We start from the raw sequence: 24,004 nt of genomic DNA on the forward strand, positions 1-24,004 counted from the left end.
GGTGTTTAGAATCAAGTTCTCCACATTGTGACACTGTCATTGCAGGATTGAGTTACGTAACTGTGTTTCCCTCTTGGCATTCATAAAAATAAGTAACATGCCTTCTGAGATCATCTCCCATGGAGCAAAAAGTTTTAAGTACATGAATAAAAATTCTGTTTGTCTTTTTAAATAGTGCAAAGATTTCACATAGATTTGCAGTGTCACTGTGTTTTGGTATTTGATACTGGTTGGTATTCTTTTATGAGAAACAACAAACAACACATCCTGTTTTTATAATATTCAACACAAATCCCAGTGGAGTTTGTACAGAAATAGCTAGGTCCTTCCCTATATCAGTTAGCAGTTATAAAATTTCCATTATTTAATGTTTCTCTTCAAAGTCATTTTCAGAAATGAGACCAAAATGAAATCGATCCGTATCCTCAGGCCCTGAATCCTTGCTGAGTGCTAATTGCCTTGAGTTTTTTTTTCATATATTTTTTATTGTAATTAATAGATATCTGCCAGGTAGATGGTGTATTAATTCCCATACATTGATACCCTTTCACATGTCTTGGTCCCCATTTCCCTCCCCCACCCCCACCCTGACTTGAGTTTTTATAAAGAGCTGAAAGGCAACTGAAGACCCATTTCCCAATGCAGCTGTGCTCTTTTTTTTTTTTTTTTTTTTTTTTGGTTGTTGTCCCTTTTATATTCATGGTTTCACCTGTCAAAAACTTACTAGGGTTACTTTAAGTGTTTGCTTCTGTCAAAATCAGTGAAAATTGAATAGAGAAGGTATTTTTCAAGACTTGTAATATGGCTTTAGGTTTGGTGAAGAACCCAGAACAGTGAGTGATTCAGGAGCTGAAAATAGCTCTGCATTTTATACAGTCAAGTAAAGCTGCACCTTGGCATTTCCCACACTGGATTAGCAAGGAGCTGGAAGTTATTCCACCCAGCTTGCCATTACGGATGACATGCTGGGCTAAGACAAACTGCTGGCTTAATGGAGCATGTACTTTAGGAAGTCTAACCTGATGTACAGGGTAGATTAGAGTTGAGTGACCTCAACTCATATTCACTTACTCTGAAAGGCAAGTTAGCAAGTCCTACTCTGTTCTCCTGAGCATTTGTGCAGTGTGGCTTCTCTGAGACCTAAGTGTGCCTGCCATGTTGCTGTTTGAAACTTGATTGGCTTGAACTGACATCACAATACTTCATCACTGCTCAAAATTGTGGAAGGCAGAGAGATTGATTTTTCATTTGTCCTCTACATACAAGCTGCTGCTACTGCTCCTCCTCCTCCTTTTTCCTCCTCCTCTTCTTTTCATCCAGAAAGCTTTAAGATAAAGTGAGAGCATAAAGTGATCCCTGTGCTAGAACTACCTCTCTCTATTGAACAAGTGGCTACAGTGTTTTGGTAGGACTTTCTAGGTCTAAGAGCTGAGTCATTTTTCTAACTGAGAGCTTGAAACTAGCGTGTAAGTTCTTGTTCCCTAAAACAGTACTATTTGCTGTGCCTTGCCACATCGATAATGCTGTAAGGTGATAATTAACATTTGATGTGACTCTAATTAAACAGAATTGATAGGGGAATATCTGGGAGGATAGTAGTAGTGGAACTATGATGTTTGCATTTAAATGATCTTAATTAACTCTGTAGACTTAAAACTCTCCCAAGTTGAAAAAGACATGCCACAACTCAGTTGTATTGTTTTGGACATTAGGCCAGAGGCAAGGAAGGATGGGAGAGTGTTAGGCTTGCATTATGGTATCTGCCTTTTTAGACTGAAAGTTGTAGAATGTACATTCTTTTCTTTTGTTGTTCTGATTCCCCCCCCCCCCCTCAAAGGGAATAAAATCACGGCTCTGACAGGAGAGGGTAAAATCTCTGAGAAGACCTCCCCAGTGCTTGGAATTTATAGACTCTATCACATCCAATTTGCTATTGTCCTAAGGCAACACTCTCCCCTGCAGCTCTGGGCGTCTTTGGCTGCCTGCCAGCCTCCCAGGGCCTCTGGCTTTGATGTGTGGTGCAGGCTGTCCTCAGGCCGGGCTGTTGTTGCTGTGGCCTGGGCTTCACTCACTCTGGGTGCCAGGAGGGATGTCCTGTCTGCAATATACATTTCAACAGCCCCAGTCCTGTGGCAAAGGGAGCCTGCCTTTGTGTCAGCCACAAGTGGCTGACCCCAGCTGCTTTGCAGAGCTGTGCTTCCTTTTGGTGTCTGAGGAAGCAGTGTTTGTACCCTGCCTATGCCTGGGGGAGGGTGCTTCTGCCTGGAGGAAGAAACCAGCTCTGCCAGGACAGCTGTCAGTCTGAAGGGCCTCCTTGGCCAGGCTCTGGGGAACCAACCCAGCAAGTTGAACAGCTTCCTCTGGGGACGCTGCATTGACCTTCATTTGATCTAAGTCTGGCAGCCTGGTTAGTGAGGACATGAGTGCTGCCTGGGAAATCTTTCTTAAATGAGACTTGTTTCCATTGTGGTTTCAGCCTTGTACTTAGAATCTGCTGTGGCAAATGTATCTTCTGTAACTTCTGGCGATTTCCCTTATGTGATTCTAAAAGCAGATGGACACTGGGGAGGAGAAAATGCCATTATGTCCTATAACTAGACAAATGATGTATATGCACATGCATGTACACACACACGTGTGTGTGTGTGTATGTGTGTGTGTGAGAGAGAGAGGGGAGGGCTTGCAGGAGGAGAAATAAGCAATAACTGACAGGTAGTCTTTTCAGAAGGGTCAATTCTATTCTAATAGAAACAGCCTTAGAAACAAAGCAGATTGTCTGGTCCTATTTTATAGGACATAATACCTTGTAATAGGATGAAGAATAGAATTTCTTGTACTTAATATGTAAAAATAATTCCCACTAATAAAATGTCTCTTCATTAGTTAATTGTTTTTTTTTGTATTAAGTTTATAACATCTCAAGATTTTCTGATATATATATATCTATGTGTGTGTGTGTATATAAATGAAATTCTTTTCATATGAGAACTCACTATAATGGCAGACTTCTGTGAATACATGTTTGTTTTGTACAAGGGATGCCATTCAGTCCTATGACTGAGTTAGGGGTGGATGCTGTAAAGGGTCCTGAATAGAAAGGGGGTGATACTTGTGAAGACAGACTTCTGAAGATATATGCCTGTTTCCATCCTGTTTATGCTTTGTATCCAGTCACTGGTAACACTCACCATCCATAAGAACATACCTTTTTCCTGTCAACAGTGAGTGTTCGCATTTGTATGTGTGTATATTTGATTGGGATATGGTTATTGGATTGGATATATTCAGAGTTGTCATGATACAGATATCTCACAATGTTCAAACATTGATGTTTAGAAAGGGCAGAATTGTTCCGTAAAGTACCTCTTAAATTCTGACTTCTCTAATAGAGACATGAAGCACCAGGGAGTTTGATGGGGTAAGAATTTATCTGGGACAACAACCATAGCCAAACCATGATTATGACATTTAATATTAATATGAAATATTATATTTACAGTTCTTCCATATGCCATTTCTCAATGCTTCAATGAAGTGATGGACTTGGTACTTCCAAGATGAAATGATGGGATTGGGGCTCAGTGAGATTGTTGACCTGATGTAGGAATGCTAAAATGTCCTGATTCTCTTTCAAATGTTTTCCCTCTTTCCTGAAGTTTGCAGATGACCTTAGCCTTCTATAAATTTCTTTAGTAAAAAAAGTTAAGAGATTGGACTTTTATGTTTATATGGAAGAATGTATTGAATCCATTGTGCAATATATCCAACATTGTGGGCTGGCAGGAAGAACTCTAAAAGAAGGTTAAAAATTAAGATATAATTCATTAATGATTACATTCTGCTTCTGAATTTGTTTTCTTCCTATTGTCAGCCAGTGTGGGAGGAAAGGGAAAAATAATGCGGTAGATGGGGGTGTTGTGTGGGTATGTGCCATCCACAAGTATTTTATAGGAGAAAGAGTATTTTTGTAATAAAAATACTGTTCAAACACTCTAACAGTAGATTATTCATTCTATTGCAGTGAAAAGTTATGCTTTTATTGCTCTTAAAATTGTTGATCATTAAAGAAAAACTTTAATTACAGGCATACATATATGTACAAAAATGATGTTTCTGTTCTAAGGCTTAAGCCTAAAATATTATCTATAATACTATTGCTGCTGCCAGTAGAGAAAATTTGCATAAGATTAAGACAAGACTGCCCATTCTTTACTGTTTGAGGGTAGTTTTATAAATTCCCAAATGTACAAATTTTAAGCAGAGCTAAAATTTCCCTTCCCCTAGTTAAAAGTTTCCCCTGTGGTGGTCTGTAACTCAAAGCAGGTTCACTTAGATTTCTCTTGCTGAAACTCTAGGCTCCACTGTATGCTGCTTATGGTAGAACCCTGCTCCTTCTCCATCCCTCCCAGCTCTGCCTCCCAGTTTGGGGCCTGTTCACCTTCAGCTTGCTCTGTGAAGTTATTTTGCAGCTCCTCTTTCTGTTCTCCACTGCTATATTTTTAGAATTCCTACCACAACATTTACCATGTAGCACTTTTTCTTAAACTCTTTTGTGTATATTTTGTCTAGGCTTATGTCATGGGCTGTATTATTATTTTCCTCAATAAATAGTATAGTGTTTGGAACTTAAGATGCACTTCTTGACTCGTTGCTTTAGAATCTTGTTTTCTACTGTGTGACAATAAAGTATCCACATCATCTGGGAAATTTCAGACTCCTCCCAGACCTACAGAATCAGAATCTCCATTTTATCAAGCTTCTACAAGCAATTCCTGTGTCTGTTAAAGTTCTAAAAGTAACATTTAGGTTTCCCTTTGGACAGGGATATTTGGGGGATGTAGGTGGGTATTTGGTTATATAAAGAATTGCTCACTGCTATTGTCATATGATATGACCAATTTTAGTTTTTACATAGATCAAACTGCATCTGTGTTTGTCTTCTGCCTCAGTACAACCATTATAGCCACATCACACTATCTATTTAAATGGCCTCCCTAACACATCTCAGATAGTCATACTAATGGGACAGAAAGTGCAATTTCCATTTCCTAAGTTACCTACCTCTCCCCCCACCTCTTTGCACTTGAAGTGTTTCCACCTACTCTGTTTTGCTGTTTTGAACTCTTGGGAAAGAAAATCAGTGGGTATTTTGCAGTCTTAAAGGAAACAAGGCTCAGATTAAATATTTGCCATCTTCTCTCTGTGTCTCTGTGTTTCTTCAGGAAAACTGAGGCATGCCATTCATACTTTCACTCAACTTAACACATAGAGAGACTTTTAAAATTGTTATGGTCCTTCACAGACAGTCTAGCTTGTTATTGTCTTTCCTTTTGTCCTTTATGTTTTTCTTTTTCTTTTTATCATGGTGTGTAGAATTCTTCACATTCCACATAGGTTATCAGAAATAAAAAATTCCTTGAAAGTACCTTAAATCAAGGATGATACATGGGATTGACTGATGTTGTGCACAGCAAAATGTAGCTCTTTTCAGTCAGATTTAAGTTGAAATATTTCATTGTAATTTAAAGTTATTTACATCTCTGTTTATCCTCCTCCTATCTTTAAGTCCATCCTTAGTTTACAGATGGCAGAAATAGGAGACATTGGTGGGGTAGAGGAGGAGGGGGGAGGTACTAGTTCATCTAGTAGGTAGTAGTAGTAAGTACTAGGTTATTTGAGTCTGTCATTCAGCTATATTTTAAGTGACCTCAGTCATTATTATATAGTAAAATGGTTGCATGGAATATTATTTTGCAGATGCTTTTTATTTACAGAATAATTGGGTTTCTGTCAAGTAAATCCACACATTTTATTTAAGATAGGACTTTAAAGAGTTGTCTTCTATTTAATCACTGTTATCCTCATGTAAAGGATATCATTTGAGGGTTCCTGAAGAATTAACACAATTGGTTGCTTAAGGTAAGGTATGAAGTGTTTCATCAAAGTGAAATTGAAATGTGAAAAGAAAGGAAACCAGGAGACTGACTAAAAGAATAATGACCATTGAAATGTAAGAGTAAAGTTTCATGTACATATGCTTTTTGAACATGGTAAACCCAAACTGAAAATCTCTGTCTTTCTGTCTCTCTGTCTCTCTTTCTTGCCCATGCGCACGCATACCTACACACACACACATACACACACACACACACACACACAAACGCACACACACACACACACGCACACACGCACTTCATTGCAATTATCAGCAGACTTCAAATGGGCTTTTAAAAAAATTTTTAGTATGGCTGAATATGGAGGGGAAATAATGCACTTTATTAACAAATTCTCATCTAAAAAATGGCTGAGAATTTTGCAATCTACATATGGGCATAAGGAAATATCAAGGAGTATTTAAATAGAAAAGAAAGGTCAGAACAATATATGAAGCAATAATTAAAGGTGCCTAACACATGCACAAGTGATAATGCATGTGAAAACCACATATAATAATGTCAGTGACATTATATTTTCTTAATCTGAATTAAAGCCTTATTTATATATAGATGCCTGAAAAAAATGAGGTATCCAGAAATGGCCCCATTGGATTATGATATACACCTATAAAAATTATAGCAAGCTTATGGAAAGGTATGTAAGAGGGATATCTTAGTAAATAGTGTTGTGTAGGGCTTGAAATTTGTCAAAAATATTTGAATATCTATTTCATGTCATAAGCTCAAATACATGTCGAATATACGTAATGATAAAATATTTTAAAATAAACTTACAGGAAAAAATTGTGGGAAAATTATGTATACGTAGATATTCATATATATGTATATATATACATATATGCACATATGTATATGACATAAAGAGGGCTGGGAGCATGGCCTAGTGATAGAGAGCTTGCCTGGCTGGACAAAGCCCTGGATTCATTCCTCCATACCACATATACAGAAAAAGCCAGATGTGGTGCTGTGGCTCAAGTGGAAGAGAGCTAGTCTTGAGAAAGCCCAAGGACAGTGACCAGGCCCTGAGTTCAAGCCCCAGGACTGGCCAAAAAAAACCCCAAAAAACCACACACATAAAGATGTATGAAAATCTAATACCTAAGTACAATACCACAATAATTTTTAAATGGCAAAATAACTATTGTCATGACTAAAATAGAAATCCTTAAGTACCATTTGTATAAACTAATTTTTGGGTATAAAATATTATTTGGTTTATTTTTATTATCACATATTAATTATACAAAGTAAATGATTTCACTATGACATTTTTAATGTCTACTGCAGGTAACTTTGTAAATAATTTGAGTTTCTTGGCATTATTGACTATAAATATAAAATGGATAAAATATTCCTATCTTTTGATTAAATAATCCTATTTATGATGGTGTTTTAAGGACAAGTTATATTTTTTTATTGTTGCAAATAAAAACGTGGCTCTTAATGTACAAAGTAATGTTGCAGACTCATTCTCTTGTATTTTCTTTTAGTGATTTTAGAGCATTTGCTTTTCACTTAAGTTTATAGTCTATTTCAATTTTAATAGTTTTTTATGGTGCTCAGTAAGAGTTGAGTTTCTAGTACTGCTCCATTTTTTTATACATTGATAGCTTGGTATCTTTATGGAAATCCTACCATGCAAGAATAGGTGTATTTCTGAGCTTTCTATTTAGTTCTATGTATCTGTATATCTATCTTTTTATATATACCACATTGCCTTTGTCTTACCTCATTTTAACTATTAAAATTGGGTTATAGAACTTAGAAAAAAGTGTGAAATGTTTACCATGAGTGGGAATAGTGACTTTGTGCTAACTGTGGAATATTGTGTGGCTAATAAAAGTGAAAGCTATGTGAATTAGTTTGCATGTATCCAGACACTGATGGCATATTCCTGTAAGTTAAGTTTCTTGGGAGGCTGAAATAGGAAGGATTGAGGTTCTGAGCCTGTGTGCACACATCCCTTTACTACCAACAGTTGAACACAGTGGTAAATGCCTTTCCTATCAGCAACTGTAGAGGCTGAGAGTAGGAGGACAGCAGTTTAGGCAGAAGAATCTAGAAAATTCCATCTCCATGGAAGAAGCTGGATGTAGTATCATAAGCCTGCCACTCTATATTCAACAAGTATAAAATGGCAGATCGTATTTGTATTCTAGGCATGCTAGTAGAAAAATGAGACCCTTATCTCTGAAGGAACCAGTTCAAAAGAGAGCTGAACTGAAGGCATTGTTTAGTAGTAGAGGGCCTGCCTAAGCAAGCACAAGACCCCAAGTTCAAGATCCAGTACTGCTAAAAATTTTTTTGATTATGAAATACTAAGTGAAAATATCACAATGCATAAGGAAGACAACTATGTGAAAATATGCCTTCATTGGAACAAGTGCTAGATTATCAATTAAAATATAAATAATTATATTTGGGTTTTAGGATTAAGAGTATCTTTGTTTAAAATATCTTTAATTTTCTTTCATGTTTGCAAGGAAAAATAACATAAATAACTAAGTAGGGCAGCTTATTCAAATTGAATATTGCATTATTCAAATTATACCATTATTCTTGATTTCAATATTCTCCTTCAGTATTCTCTTTCAGTATTCAGTTTTTCTAGGGTGGTACAGAGGTGTGTTCATGGTAACGTGATGAATAGGGTGGTGTATAGCCTGTGATATTTGGGGTTTATCCTCCCTCATTATATACATATTAGTATCCACTTCCGTTCTTGTCATGTACTGAGAAGTAACTGCATTGTAATTGGTACCCAAGAAACTACTGCTGACTGTTTGAATTTTTGACCTGGAGTAGCAAAGTGGCTGTAGGATTTGAGTTGTCAGGAAACTTGCTTGTAGGTATACACCCGGGGTGAGAAATTGCTTTAATTTCATCATCAAGGAAAGGAGATTGAAGATCACTAAGTCAGTGCAGATCTATAGAGACATCATGACCCACATGCTTGCTCTTTGTCTCTGTAAAGGGTTCTCCCAAACTGAACTTCCTGTGGTCAGTGTAGCCACAGACCAGTCACTTAAACTGCTTCTAGGGCGTGTCCTGTGAACCCAGAGAGCGTGGTTCCTGTGTACCAACCAGGGCAAACAATTGAGCTAGAGGAAGCCACCAAAGTTCAGCATTGGAGCTCTATCTGATTTATTATGTATAAGTAGATGAAATAGACCAATCAGAGTATACCAGCATAATCAAATATTAGCTAATGATTGATTGTCTTATTGTTTAAGATCCCATAAGTGATCAAATGCAGTGTTAGGTGTGCTTAGATTTTCTGATGAAGTGAAAAATGCCATTGATTGAGGCTCTCACTCCACAATGGTGTGGTAAGGCTGGCAGTGAAATCAAATGAAAGTGCGTAGGTTTTAGCTTAGGTATATGGTGCTTGTCTAACATACACAAGACCAGTCATTCAGTATGACTCATTGACTGAATGGATGAATGGATAAAGGTAAAGGTAAAATAGTTTAGAACTATCCTCTTTTATCACATTGTAATTTTTTTTGATGTGTCACACTACAGTGTAGAATAGATACTATAGGAATGTAGCATAAATGTGAGGGATCATTGCTCATTTCTGTTGTTGGTTTTATATGCTAGGAACCAGCTTGAACTCTGCCTCATGCTCTGCTCTTGACTTTTTTTTTTGCTTAGGATTGACTCTCTAACTTAAGCCACATCTCAAGTGTGTAATGCTTGTTCATTTTCAAGGCAATGAATGTTTCTAAAAGAATGTTGTCTTGTAATGTGTGTACTTGAAGCTTCCTTGCTGTATAGACAATGTATTGCTACCTTTCATGCTAATCAGTGGCAGTCATTTAACTGGGTCAACTGTACTGGTGACTAATGTATCTAGTTCTTACTGCTTTTGAACGTAGATATGAGGTGACCGTGCTACTATTTTTTGACACTCTATAAGGACTGAAACATTTCTAAGTCATTTGAAATCATGGACCACTCAGCCAACCATAGTTAGGGAGAAAGGAGATGACATTTTTAGGTAACTGACATTGGCCTGGTAACTGGCTAAACTCAGGCAAGAACTACTTAATATAATCTAGTAGTGTACTTAAGAAAGTGAGTAAGGGATGAAGAGGGAATGGGAGATATAGACTTCTGTATAAGTCATACTGTACATTGAAAACAACAAAAGAGGATTTAAAAAATAAATTTTCAAGGTCATTCCTACATTTCTGAGTCACTTTTGGTAAATGCCTAACAGAAGGAAAAGGTGTTAACTGGTATATTAGCTTCTGTACAAATCTAGCCCAGCAAACATTCAGAAGAAATATTATGGAAGTAGTTACCAGAATTATTTGAGAGAACCATTGAAACTTTTCCATAAAATGCCAGGAAAAAGAGTAAATATATTTTTTCATGGCTCTAGACATTTTTCCATATATTTTTATTGTAATTAATAGAAGGATTACATTATATTCATCAGACAGAAGGTACATTACTTCACAGACATTGATACCCTTTCTCATGTCTTGATCCCCATTTCCCTCCCCCCACCCCCACCCCTCATCTTGTTTTCCCCTCTTCCCTATCATATTTCAAATAACCAAATAAGCATATATACAATATATCAGATAACAAGGTGGAAATGCTGAAACAATATGAGATAGCCAAGGGACAGCAAAAGAGATGAGAGATAACTTAGTACATTAAGGACAGCAATCACTCATTATATGCCTTTTGTTTCTATATCCTGGAGGTCCTTTCATTTAGTGTCATTCTACATGGCCTTATGTATCTAGGTTTTGTTTTATTGTAAATCTCTGCTAGGAGAGCCCAAGGTTTCTACTGATTATGACAAATGAGGGAAACCATTGAGCCTATGTTCCTTTGAGTCTGGCTTACTTCACTTAATATGAATTTTTCTTAGTCTTTCCATTTCCTTACAAATGGGGCGATGTCTTTTTTTCTCACAGCAGCATAGAATTCTATTGTGTATAAATACCACATCTAGTTGATCCACTCATCAAGTGAGGGGCATCTGGGTTGGTTCCGTATCTTTGCTGTGGTCAGTAGTGCTGCAGTGAACATCATTGTGCTAGTAAATTTAGTATGTCCTTGTTTCTGGAAGATTGGGTAAATACCAAGTAGTGGAATTGCTGGATCGGCTCTAGATATTTAAATGTAAAAAATGTATTTTGTGCCATGTCACAGTTCACTGATCAGTGCTAATATTTTTTCAGTGTAAGTTAAAATACCCCCCAAATGGACTAAGTGTATGGCTTAGTAGCAGAGAACCTGGTGGTTTGTTCTCTAGTACCACATACAAAAAACAATAATAACCAAAATAAATGTCATTTGTCTTATCATACTAATGGCAAGATGTCTGGAGTGGTAGTTAAAGCTGTTTATTTCTGCTAATAAAGGAGTCTTTGGAGACTATGCCCAAATGAGCTTTCTAGATTACTGCTTCTTGACTAGCAATAAGACTAGAATTTAGATGTAGGTTTTCTAGGAAATTTAAACATATTTCCCTAATTGCTGTGAGGTCCTAGTTATAGTTATTTATCTTTCCATGGTTAGCAACTTTTGTTGTTTAGTAAGTACTTTCTGAAATAAAAAGTGGATAGAAAATCACCTTCAGCTTTTATTTTTCATATTTCATTAATGTGTGCAATGAGAGCCATAGGATGACAAATGTGACTTTTTATAATGTCTAATATAACCATGTGCTCAATATATGGCTTTGGCATATATTTCTGAACGCTTATTTGACTGCATTTGTATTGGATACTATAGGACTTAAAAATACTAGTCTTTTTAATGTAATAAAAGGCCTGATATGGGATTAGATGGAAGCTGTGTAATTTCTTTTCTACCTATGTTAAATTTTCCCTTCACATCAAGATTCATTTTAGGCTCTCACAGTTAAGATATTTCTTACTTTCTCTTGATCCTTCAATCAGAGCTGAGATAGTGAAGTAGAAGGATTCTAGAAAAGGTGGTCTCCTGGTAAAATAGACAAAATAAACTTGTATTTTATAAGCCAGAATTAAGCTATTTATGGGTCTTTACTAGAGACTTTCTGCAAGAAACAAGGAATCATCCGTATAATGATAGAATGATTTAGAAATTCATGCTAGGGAAGTCCATCGAAGACTATTTGGCCATTATTATGTTTTAGTTATCTCTGTATTAGTTTTTTTTTCCCTTAATAGGGACTGTATGGAGCCAGAGATTAATAGTTTCTGAGAACCTGTACACATTTTCAGACACTTGTTTTGGTCATTTTGTAGTTTTCAGTATTACAGTAACTAGGAAAAACAATACTTGACTCAGTTAGATTTTGTTTTATTAGCATACAGATTATATAAATCACTTGTGGTTTACATGCTGTTTTTCTTTGTATTTTCCTTTTTAGGTGGAGTCTTTGACTTTCTTTAAAAGACGATGGTAATCAGATCTACTTGAAAAATTCACAGCATTGATTTGGTTGGAGTATTTGTTTCCCAGTTGTTTAACATTTGGCCATTAGGTAAGCTGAACCAAGTGCTTTCTAAATGTGGTTTGATTTCAAAGTTACAGGGAGGGTTTCTTTTCTTTCTTTCTTTCTTTTTTTGTCATTCCTGGGCTTGAGCCCAGGGCCTGAGCACTGTCCTTGGAATTTCTCAAGGCTAGAGCTCTACCGCTTGAACCTCAGCACCACTTCTGGCTTTTTTCTATGTATGTGGTACTGAGGAATCAAACCTGGCTTCTTCATGCATGCTAGGCAAACACTCTACCACTAGGCCAAACTCCCAACCTGGGAAGGATTTCTTAAGCACAATATTAAATAATCTTTCTGTGAAAATCTGGAGGGTAATGGTTTAAGCCCCTCATAGTTTATGATTGATGGATGAGTTGTTTCTTCAGTGAAAGCATTTGTAAGTCTATACATGCAATTGGTTTATTTTGGTTGCATTTTTGGAAATACCCCGTTTTAGCTGAACATTGGAAAATGTCACCTTATGGTTTGAAATTCATCCTTGTATTACACTTGTATTTTGTGTTATTTTATTTTACATTCTTCATTTTGATGTCAGAGATTAATTCAGGCCCTGTACAAGCTCTCCTCTATCTGCTTTTAATCCTACTTTGATTTTGCCTTTTGTAATCTTTTTTCTTTTCTTTTTTTTTACAATGTACCAGTGCTTTTTGTAATCTTGAGTCTGTTTGAGAGTATCAGATTTTGGTTTGAGAGTTTTTTATGTGCATTTGCATCTTGTCAGAGTCACATCTAAAGCCCAATTTTTTTTCTTGGTAAATTTATATATTACCTTTTTGAAAACATTCCATATGTTACAAAAAATTGGTTTTCTTTTAGTTTGTTTTCATTTTTTATTGTAATTAATAGAAGGGTTACATTATATTCACCAGATAAAAGGTGCATTACATCACAAACATTGATACCATTTCTCATGTCTTGGTCCCCATTTCCCTTCTCCCACCCCCGCCCCTCATCTTGTTTTCCTCTCTTCCCTGTCGGACTTCAAATAACCAAATTTGCATATATAGAATATATCAGATAACCAGTTGAGATACTGTAAGAATATGAGATAGAAATTTTGGGTTTTATAATAAGGTTTGACCCTTAAGGATAAAACTTGCTCGATCCTACTTCCCTGTTTCCTTGGGTTGCTGTGGAAGCTTTGGAGGTAAAGAACACAGAACCAGGCGGAGTTTAGGCTGTCAGCAGGGTTTTGGTACTGCCAAGATTGAATTTAGTGGGAACAGGACTTTGGCTACTGTTAAAATGTCAGTATAGTAAAGCCCGCTCTGTCAAACAGATTTTTGGCATGAAGAATCTAAATGATACTGATTTTAGGACTTGGTAATTTTTTTTTTAATGCAGTCAGATTCATGCTTAAATTAACCCTTTCTACAAATGACAGAAAATTTGGAATGAAATTTGTTTTTCTCATTTAAGTTGCAAGATTTGAGTTTTTCAAGTCTTCTCCCCCCTCCCCCCATGGTTTTAAAATCTTACAGCTTGTTACTTTAGGTTCTCTCCAAATACACAGGAACCATTTTAAAACCTGGTAAGTGGTAGTGAATAAGGAAAATGATTGAAGCTATACTTATCAAGAGCATCCTAAGGCATGAGGATTGGAGGTGGCTTTTCTGGTGATAATTCTATATAGTGTATGCCATTCCAATAAGTCTCTTTAGCTTTGTCTAAAGTAATCTTTGTCTAAAATATCTCCTGAGGTAGGAAAATACCTTTGGAACTTGATTTGTTCGTCTAGCTTTTGAGTATCAAGTGAGTGTAAAAATCAAGTGTGTAAAGCTCCAGAGGGGGTTTTCATTAAGTTGTCAGATTCAGGAATCAGATTCATACTTACTGTGACCAGAAATGTTTTGTTATTATGGATATATAGTACCATTTAGATGTTCTTATAGCTAATAAAAGGGCTATAAGGCAATTAGATTAAAAGCCCATCAGAAGAGAAATGTTTAAAAAAAATTCAAAGGCAAAGCTTTAATTCCTTCAACAGGTATCTTATAGGTTAGCATATGGTACCAGCTGAAATGTCTTTGTTTAGCACATAGAGTTTTCTGTCTACACTCAAGCCTGGATTTTACAGCTATTCCCAAAATATGCTACGGGGCTAAGTTTCATTGATGGTACCTAATTTAAACTAGGTGTGAGAGACTATCTCCTAAATGCCTTCTGAGTGTGGCCATGGCCTGGACATGGAGTACATGTGGCCTTCTTGCTTTATCACACTGAGCTCTGGTCTCTACTGGCTCAGTCAGCCCATTGGGTCATTGTGCTTTGAAATCATGATTGTTTTGAGTTAAATAAGGGTACTGCTTAATTCACAAGGTTTTGTGAGAATTAAAAACAAACATTAGGAACTCAGAAACTACTAGTAGGTAGTAGCTGGAATAGTTGAATTCTGAACAATTTAAGTCTCAATAGGAGTTATATTTTGCCAGTCACATGATAGTTTTTAGACTTGACTCTGCCAGCTTTGTTTCTTGAGCCTTTCACTTGGCCACATCATCATTCATTCATGGGTTTAGTAAATTATCCATTTGTTTGCCCCTGGGTCAGTTAGCAAGCATTCATCAAACCAATAGTATGAGCAAAGCACATTTGGTCCCATGAGCATTCTGTAGCTATCTGAAATCCTTATGGAAGGCTGCTTGCTCTCTCTCTCTCTCTGTCTCTCTCTCTCTCTCTCTCTGTCTCTCTCTCTCTCTCTCTCTCTCTCTCTCTTTTCTCCCTCTCTCTCTTTCTCCCTCTCTCTCTTTCTCCCTCTCTCTCTCTTTCTCTCTCTCTCTCTCTCTCTCTCTCTCTCTCTCTCTCTCTCTCTCTCTCTCTCTCTCTCTCTCTTCCTTTTTTCTTTTTTAAAAAATAAGATTCTAAATCTCCCTGTGTCCTTCCATCAGCTTACATTATAGAATGGCAGGGGAAAGTGAATCTTCCTTCTTTCATTAACCATACAAAGTCTATTTGGTGGAATTGAATGATTGTAAATATATATATAAGCTTTGGGTAGTGATTTTAGTATTTCTAAATGGTACCTACGAGTATTGCATTACTTGAGAAAAGAAGTACCTTACAGATATCATTCACACTTTATTATGTGTATGAGGAAATAGAGGCTTGAGGTAGTAGTGGGTGTTACAGTTGAGTGATTTACAAGTCACAGCCCTAGTGAATCATAGAGGCAGAATTTTAACCCTGGTTTTGCCAACAGGAAATAGCATTCCATAGTCACTCTGAGATACTGGACATGGTGGACTGGCCAACATCCAAGTAGTGGAGCTTTGTAGATATATTCACCATATTCTGTTTAGTATGATTTCCATAAGGAAATGCATCCCTACTGAAATTTTGAGGAAGAGTCAGATCTTAGAATATTAGGGAATCTGGAGCCAGTCCAAAGGAATGTGCCTAACACTATGAATAAATAATGTGAATTTTCCAGACCTCTGACAGGTAGAATCTATCTGAAGATTGTTTGCTCAATCTTTGTTAAGTTTGCTCAATTTTTCACTCATCTACAAATCTTATTATCTTCAAGAAACCTCCTTAGATAATGGAAAGACTTAGAAAAAATCATATTAAGTGAAGTAAGGCAGACTCAAAGGAACGTAGGCTCAATGGTTTCCCTCATTTGTCATAATCATTCGAAACCTTGGGCTCTCCTAGCAGAGATTTACAGTAGAACACAACCTAGATACATAAGGCCATATAGTATGACACTAAATGAAAGGACCTCCAGGATATAGAAACAAAAGCCATGTAATGAGTGATTATTATCCTTAATGTACTATGTTATCTCTCATCTCTTTTGCTGTCCCTTGGTTATCTCATATTATTACACTATTTCACCTTGTTGTCTGATATATTATATATATGCATAGTTGGTTATTTGAAATTGGATAGGGAAGAGGGGAATACAAGATGAGGTGTGGGGGTTGGGGGGGGAGGGAAATGGGGACCAAGACATGAGAAAGGGTATCAGTGTTTGTGAAGTAATGTACCTTCTGTCTGATGAATATAATGTAACCCTTCTATTAATTACAAAAAATATATGAAAAAAAGAAACCTCCTTAGAGATTATCGGAAGGCCTTCTTGAATTGTAGCTCTGATGAGAGGTAGATGTTTGACTACAGTACCTGAAGTACATATTAGGCAAAAACCTCCCTTTTAAAGATCTTTATTATATGTTGAGTTTGTTATCACACTGGCTTCTTCATCCATGAATCCCAGAAGATGAATTAACTTTCTCAGTTGCATTATCTGCCTCATCTATTATTTGCATTATCAGTTAAAGCACTTACAAATGACACGGTCTGGTTAATTTTATTTTGTACTTTAGGATTAACTTATCTTCATGCTTTATTTCATCTGCTGTAAGAATTCCCTTACCACTTTCATACTCCTCTCACGTCACTTCTAAATTATTGTGCTTGCAGTTTTATAGTCATCCAACAAATATTTGTTGTGACTTTGTTTCTAAAATTCATTTTGAAGCCTAAAAATTGATATATGGATATAGATTTAATTGCATCAGTGTGATGAATCAGCAAATCTGAAACTAAATAACCATAGCAGAGTCATAAGGACAAAGTCGTACATTTTTAATGATTCTTATTTATTGCAAAAAAATTACTCATAAGCTAGAGTAATACCATTTTCCTTCCTCCCCAAACCAATCAAAAGAAAAGAAAGAAACACCCTATATTCCCGCATATATTTTCTTTCTTTTGTCTTGGTCATGGCAACCAAAATGACAGTTGAAGAAATACAGGTGCTGTAATAAAATGTGGCCTTGAAAGTGAGGGATGCTGGGCATGTAGGTGTAAACGTAGTGTGAAAAGGGAGTCCGGCTGCCTTAGTTCAAGACTGTAAGGAATATTCGTTCCATATAGCCTGGGTGGGAAGCCCTTGATCCTTTTTGAGCAGAGGAATGATGTCATCAGAGGTGCATTTTAGGAAGGTGGGGCTGGTAGGTAGCATTAGAAAGTGAGAGGTGGAGGTAAAGTGAGTGGGAGCTCTAGTCACTGTAGGCATGGAAACCACTGAGGGTACACTTGCATGAATTTGCTCGAGAGCAGTCACCTTAGAATGAATCTTTTACATTTCCTCCTTCACTTTCATTACAGGCCAAGGCACCACCTAGAACACTTGAATGGATACTTTCATCCTAAGTTTAAGGAATTATTTCTGACTTTACTTCTTCCATCTTCCCTCAGTTTCTCATGTCTCATAGATTTTTGTATTTTGGGGCCCTTGTGGCTGTTTTCAGCTTAGCTTGCTTTCTGTGAGTTTCTCTGGACACTTCCACAGGTCACTGCCACTGGTAATTGTCCCCACATCCCATGGATCAGGGTACTGTGCCCAGTCCTGCCCTGGGTTGGAAGTACACCACTTGAAGATGGCATGCAGTGTAATCTCTTGCCTATGTGTTGTTGGGGTTTGAGACAGGGGTTGAAGGATTGAATTGTAGTTACAGCACACAAAGAATTGGTGGGACACAGACATAGAAAGGAAAGTGTGAAAGAAGCAGTGAAGGACTGTCTGATTGTGTGTGTGTGTGTGTGTGTGTTTGTGTGTGTGTGTGTGTGTGTTTATGCATTCATGTATGTGCTCTGGAGGTGAGAAGCAGGAACAAAGAAGCTATCAATAATAATTCTTGGTTTTGAGCTTAAGAGTTTAAAAATTATTTTGTGTTTTTATATGCTAGTACTGGGCTTAAACTGGGTACTGTCCCTGAGCATTTTTTGTTCAAGCACTCACTCTGCTATTGGAGCCACAGCTCCACTTCAGATTTTTGCTGGCTTCAAACCATGATTCTCAAATCATGTAGCTAGGATCACAAATATGAGACACTATTAGTTTTAGACAGACTATTAGTGTTAATAGAAAAAGGGAGGTAAAGAGGCTGATTTGGATATCATCAGTTTGGTTCTTGCTGTATTTGAAATAAAGGTAGACACAAAGCATGTGCTTATTCTTGTTTCTTTCTGCATGAGGATTCCTAATTAGAAACTAGAATTCACTGCAAAACTTGTCTTCCTCCTCTTGCTCTTCTTTCAGATCTTTAAAGAGCTTGAGGTGGTTTTCGATGTTCTCAACCTTAACAGTGCCAAATCCCCACAAATTCAGGAACATGTGTACTTGTCAGAGTACTCGCAACAGCCAGAAGTGTTCCTTTCAGCCTTCGAAAATAAAAACATACAGGGAAAATAGCTGTCTTTTCCTTTTGAGGGGTATGATCGCTGCCATCTCACGACTTGCTGAAATAGCACAGCTAAGGAACATTTTTTGGCAGGCTGCAGTGTCTAGGGAATGCGCAAACACAAGTACTTCTCTTTTTTTTAAAAAAATGCTTTATTGGATCTAGATACTGTAGTTTGGGAAAGCAGGGGGATTTTTAATTGAGCACTAAAATTAAAAATAATGTATTAGCTGTTTGGATCAAGTTATCCTTTCAGTGGGTGATATCTCACAGCAACAACAAAAAAAGGTTCTTAATTTGATGAGACCCATGTGTTGGCTGTTGTAATCCACCTTATCTCTACCCATAGAGGAATTTATTATTATTATTTTTAGTTCAGAAGAGATTTCTTTATTAAATCACTTCAGGAGCATACAATGATCCTGTAGTTATCGTTTATCATTATCTTGTATACTAATGATTACAGTAAACATATAAACTATAGGACAGCAACTATGTTTTAGATCTTGAACCATAAAAAGATTTCCATTAACAGAATGTTTTGTGCACAAATAAATTATTCATAGGCTATAGCAGAGCTTGATTCTGTCATCAGCCTTAAGTGGAAATTTTAAGAACACCAATCATCACAAATGCCAACACTCTGCTGGCTTGAGCCCTCATCTTTCTTACATAGGACTTGAGGGTTTTTTTTTCCCTCCTTCTATTTGTAAAAAGCTTTAGTTTGGTTGTATTCGATGAATATTTATGGCAGTTCTGCCATTTGCAATTGCTGTCATGGTAGTGTAGAATAATATTTCAACAAGGAATTCCATATTTTGGCCTTTTCAGTCGCTTGTAATCTTAAAACAGAGGTAAGTCTGGTATATATCTGACCTCAATATAAGGAAGCCTGTAGTAGTACACTGAGAGATTCCTCAATGAAATGTTTTGTGAATGCAAAGGTGAAATATTCTCCAAGTTATTTCTTACCTTGAAGACCTAGTTAAAGGCATCAGTGACCAAAGTGGCCAAGCTGTTTCTCAATAGCATATCCTTGTTGGGTAGTTTCAATCTTGGTTTTCTAGAATGACTTGTGAATGTGTCAATCCTGGGCATTCTTTGCAAACTTTAAAATACAGCAAAAATGTTGGATTCCAAGATTATTTTCTCAAAGAAGATTTGTAGGCTAGATACCTGATTTCTTCCTGCTTTGTACTTTCTCTCTCCTTCCCCGCCCCATACAAATTTCTTCCTTTAGGGCAACCAGCTGATAGTAGTGTGAGCTTTGCCATGTTGCCACACCCTTGGCTTAGGGTCAGGGAAGTCCTCAGGTTCTCCTTGGCTCTTGTCCCACATGGAAGGAGATTTCTATGGAGAACAATCTAGGGAAGTGTGTGCTCACTAGCACACACATATGCACACACACACACACACACACACACACACCATTACTTTTCCTGCTGTCAAAGATATTTATGTGTCAATAAGTGGACAAAACACACAGTCATAGTCAAGCACATTGTGTCACACCTGATGGGGAAACAGGACAGCAATGTAGACTTATAGCAAGGGGACCGGAGGGATACTATTAATCATTTAACACAATAATAAAATAGAGTCATTAAAGAAAAATTCAGAAATTACTTGGTTAGGATGAATAGCCTTTTATTATACAATGTAAAGGGGTGAGATTTATATCATTGTTATGTTTAGTTTTTGTTTTATATGTCTGTGTTTAAGCAACTAATACAGCCAACTGGGCAAAATGAAAGCACTCTCACCAAGGCACTCACATAATTACATATTTAAAATTTATCAGATGATCTGTAGTTTAAAAGAAGTAAAAAGATAGCACATGGAGAAAGAAGAAATTTCTCCTCTCTCCATATGCACAGAAGTACACAAATCCAGTGTGTTTGTAATTATTCACCCATGCATTTATCCTTTTCTTTGAGTATCCTGTCAGTTAGTATTTACTGAGGCCTTGTTTCATCTGAGGTGTTGGCTGAGAAATATGCTAAACAGAGAAAAAACATATAAAATGCTAAGTAAAGTCATTTTCCTTGAAGGAAATCAAGTCAATATATGTAACTTTTCCACATTATAGATAACCTGGATAGAAGTACAATTATGAAATGAATATTTACTATTTCTTTCCTTTCTTTTTGAATCCTTATAGATAGCCAATCTGTGAGTTCACTCTAGGTCTTTGATTAATGGTGGCAGAATCCTCGATTCTGAATTGCCATGTATGCTCACCAGGGTTCACCTGTCATAGGGTGGGGTTCCCTTTCCTGGAGGATTGAGTTGGCAGGATGTTTAATAGGCCTTCTCTCATCTTTTCTCAAGCTGGAGATAGACAAAGCCAGTCTGTTTGCTTGTTGGTGTGTACAGTATTGATATAGATAGCCTCAGGGAATTCCTGCAATATAGGAGTACCTTTCATCCTAAGTGAGGGTAAAATCTTTAAAACCAGCCGTCAAGCTAAAATGTAGGGACCCATTGAGATTGGGACTATTCCTCTAGTCTCTTAGGAGTTACTGTTGCTTCTGCTGTTCCCCTCTTTAGCTCATTTTTATGTTTTCTACTTTTCTTCCAGCTGGCAAATGTAGATGACAGGTTTGTGTCTTGCAGGATTTATCTTATTTTTATGTTTGTTTATCTATGTTGAATGAGAAAACAAGGCCCTCATATTTCCCCCTTTGTTTATTTTGCACATACTTGTGAATAGTCATGTTTAATTGGACACCAAGTTCACTTCTATTTTAAATAGCAAGAAGTTGAACTAAGAGATCTGTGTGACTTTGAGATAGAACTTTTAATCTTGAGTTCTTTTGTTTCCAAAGGAAACAAAATTGTATTTATTTGTACCATACAAAGATAAATGACTTGCTGGGCACTGAGGCTCACTCCTGTAATCCTAACTTCTCAGAAGGGTGATGTCTGAAGATTGCTGTTCAAAGCCAGTCCAGGCAGTAAAGTCCCATCCTCCTCTCCCCACCCTGACTCTATCTCCAATTAACCACTCAAAAACTGGAAGTGAAGCTGTGGCTCAAAGTGGTAGCATGCTAGCCTTGAGCAAAGGAGCTCAAAGATAGTACCCAGGTCCTCAATCAAAGCATCATGACTGACCAAAAAATACAAAAGTGACTTATACCAAATGCAAATTTTGAGCTTTTGTAGTTGGTAAACGTTAACATTTTTGGTAGCTCTACTGAAGTGTTTGAAGTACACTATGTATTAATTTGAAAGGTTATTATGAATATTGTAAGACTAGTACAACCTAAATTAGAAGTGCATTTCAGATAAAGTGACATAGATACTTATGTAGACTTTTTGAGTTCTAGAGAGAAAAACAATCATTTTGGATATTTTTCTAAATACTATTATCCATGAATGTATTGTCTTCTAAAACATTTATATCTTCTTACATATTATGTCTGTTCCGAAAGAATGCAGCGCGAGTCTGACATAGGTATTGATATGTTTCATCTACTTACTTATTCATTTGCTCATCCAATTAATTCATAAATTTATTGATTCACTAATTCATTCTATCTATTCATTCATTAAGGGTAGGAATTGACTCATTACTTTTGTTCTTCATTCTGGTCAATGAATGCGTAAAATTTTTATTGGCATTACTAAGCAGAACTAACAACATATAAAAAATAGAAGGTTGTAAGTGGACAGAAAATTGCTAACAGATGCAACAGACCAGGAAATACATACTAGCATCATTATGATAAAGTATTAACTAATTAACTGTAAAATTCTCTTTGGTCTTTTATAGATCAAAAAGTCTTTGCAGAATATCTATAACTGTCTCTGTGTTTTAAAATATGTATGTTGTGAACCTTTACCAGCTGGCAGGAATAAGACTTGAAATACTTTGGTTAGTTAACTTTTCTACTAGATAAAATAAAAATACAATTGAGTAGAGTGGTCATATCAGCTTTTATTCTTTTTGTTTTTTCTTTTTCCTGGTTCTGAGACTGACCTCAGAACCTGGACGCTGTCCATGAACTTCTTTGTTCTCAAGGCTAGCACTCTACCACTTGAACCACAGCACCACTTCCCTTTTATTTTTAATTTACTTAAACTTTTGCAGAATGTTTAACTGAGATTAAATAATTAGATTTATTTTTAACCTCAGATTCTTAAAAGAAATTTATAATTTTTAAGTTCATTTTTTACTGTTTTTAAGCATTGCTTTCAGTAGCACTCATTTATGTACATCATATAGAATATGTTTTGTTTTCTTAAGATTTTGCTTATAAGAAGTCTTGAACTCTCATATTCTTCAGAGAACAGGGATTTTTTTTATCTTTCTCTTATTTTATCTTTCTCTTTTTTTCTATTTCTCCTTACTTTTTCCCATCTTGCCAAAGTAAATTCTTGCTTAAATGCTTAGAAAGGTTTTGTTTAAGAAACAGAAATGAACTAGTATGTGGGGAGACTTTAATCATGTATTGGAAGATATTTATTTATATTATTCATTGGGATTACATTGATTTCATTTCGTAATTTTATGATTAAATTAATGTAGTTATTAATGTAATCAAATGTAAATATTTTTATTTTACATGTGCTATATTATATATGTATATGTGTGATGTATTTTGGAAGTCTGATAAAAAATTAATTCCATTTTAATGTTAACACTATGAATTATTTTCTTTTTTTGATATTTTTTTATTGTGATTAATAAAAGGGTTACATGATATTTGCCAGATAGAAGGTGCATTAATTCACATACACTGGGCATTGGGGACAGGTTCTTATGTGGTCAATGGAGATTTTGTTGATTGGCCCTCTCCCTTTTGTGGATTCTACTGGCTTGTTTTTTTTGTTGTTGGTGGTGGTGGTGCTTGAACACCAGGCCTGGAAGCTGTCCCTGAGCTCTTCATCTCAAGGCTACCACCCTACCCCTGGAGAGCCACTTCCTGTTTTCTGGTGGATAATTGAAGATAAGAGTATCACGGATTTTAGTGGTTTTAGTGCCTGGGCTGGCTTTGAACTGCGATCCTCAGATCTCAGCCTTCTGAGTAGCTATGATTACAGGCGTGAGCCACCGTGCCCAGCTTCTGTTGGCTTCTTGAGGCCATAGTTTGAATTTTTTGCAGAAACATCTTGAGAACATAGTTTTCATATCTATATTCTGTCTGGCCCATTGCATAGGCTTGACTTGATGCTGCATTCATGCCATCTGTTCCATGTCACCTGCTTGGTTCACTCTGCTTCACCTGGACCTTATTTATACCAGTCCATGGTGTCACTTTTTTTTTTTTTTTTTTTGCCAGTCCTGGGCTTGAGCTCAGGGCTTGCTGTCCTTGGACTTTCTCAAGGCTAGAGCTCTACTGCTT

At 36.5% G+C, this 24,004-nt stretch overlaps 2 protein-coding genes across 3 annotated transcripts in view; both read left to right on the forward strand.

The window, feature by feature from the left end:
* Positions 1–2,204, forward strand: part of LOC150059579 (uncharacterized) — a 95,132-nt gene extending 92,928 nt beyond the window's left edge. The window contains exon 5 of the mRNA XM_090337748.1: positions 1,838–2,204. Coding sequence (XP_090193874.1) covers positions 1,838–2,172 — 335 coding nt within the window. The 3' untranslated portion in view covers positions 2,173–2,204. The remainder of the gene's footprint in view (positions 1–1,837) is intronic.
* Positions 1–24,004, forward strand: part of Hivep2 (HIVEP zinc finger 2) — a 184,953-nt gene that overhangs the window by 91,350 nt on the left and 69,599 nt on the right. For both annotated transcript variants that reach the window (XM_090338021.1, XM_090338020.1), the window contains exon 2: positions 12,340–12,453. The gene's annotated coding sequence lies outside the window, so the exon portion shown is untranslated. The remainder of the gene's footprint in view (positions 1–12,339; positions 12,454–24,004) is intronic.

This window comes from Megascapheus bottae, chromosome 8 (genome assembly GCF_031878675.1).
Source record: "Megascapheus bottae isolate mThoBot1 chromosome 8, mThoBot2.hap1, whole genome shotgun sequence".
In the NCBI taxonomy this organism is placed as follows: Eukaryota; Metazoa; Chordata; class Mammalia; order Rodentia; family Geomyidae; genus Megascapheus; species Megascapheus bottae.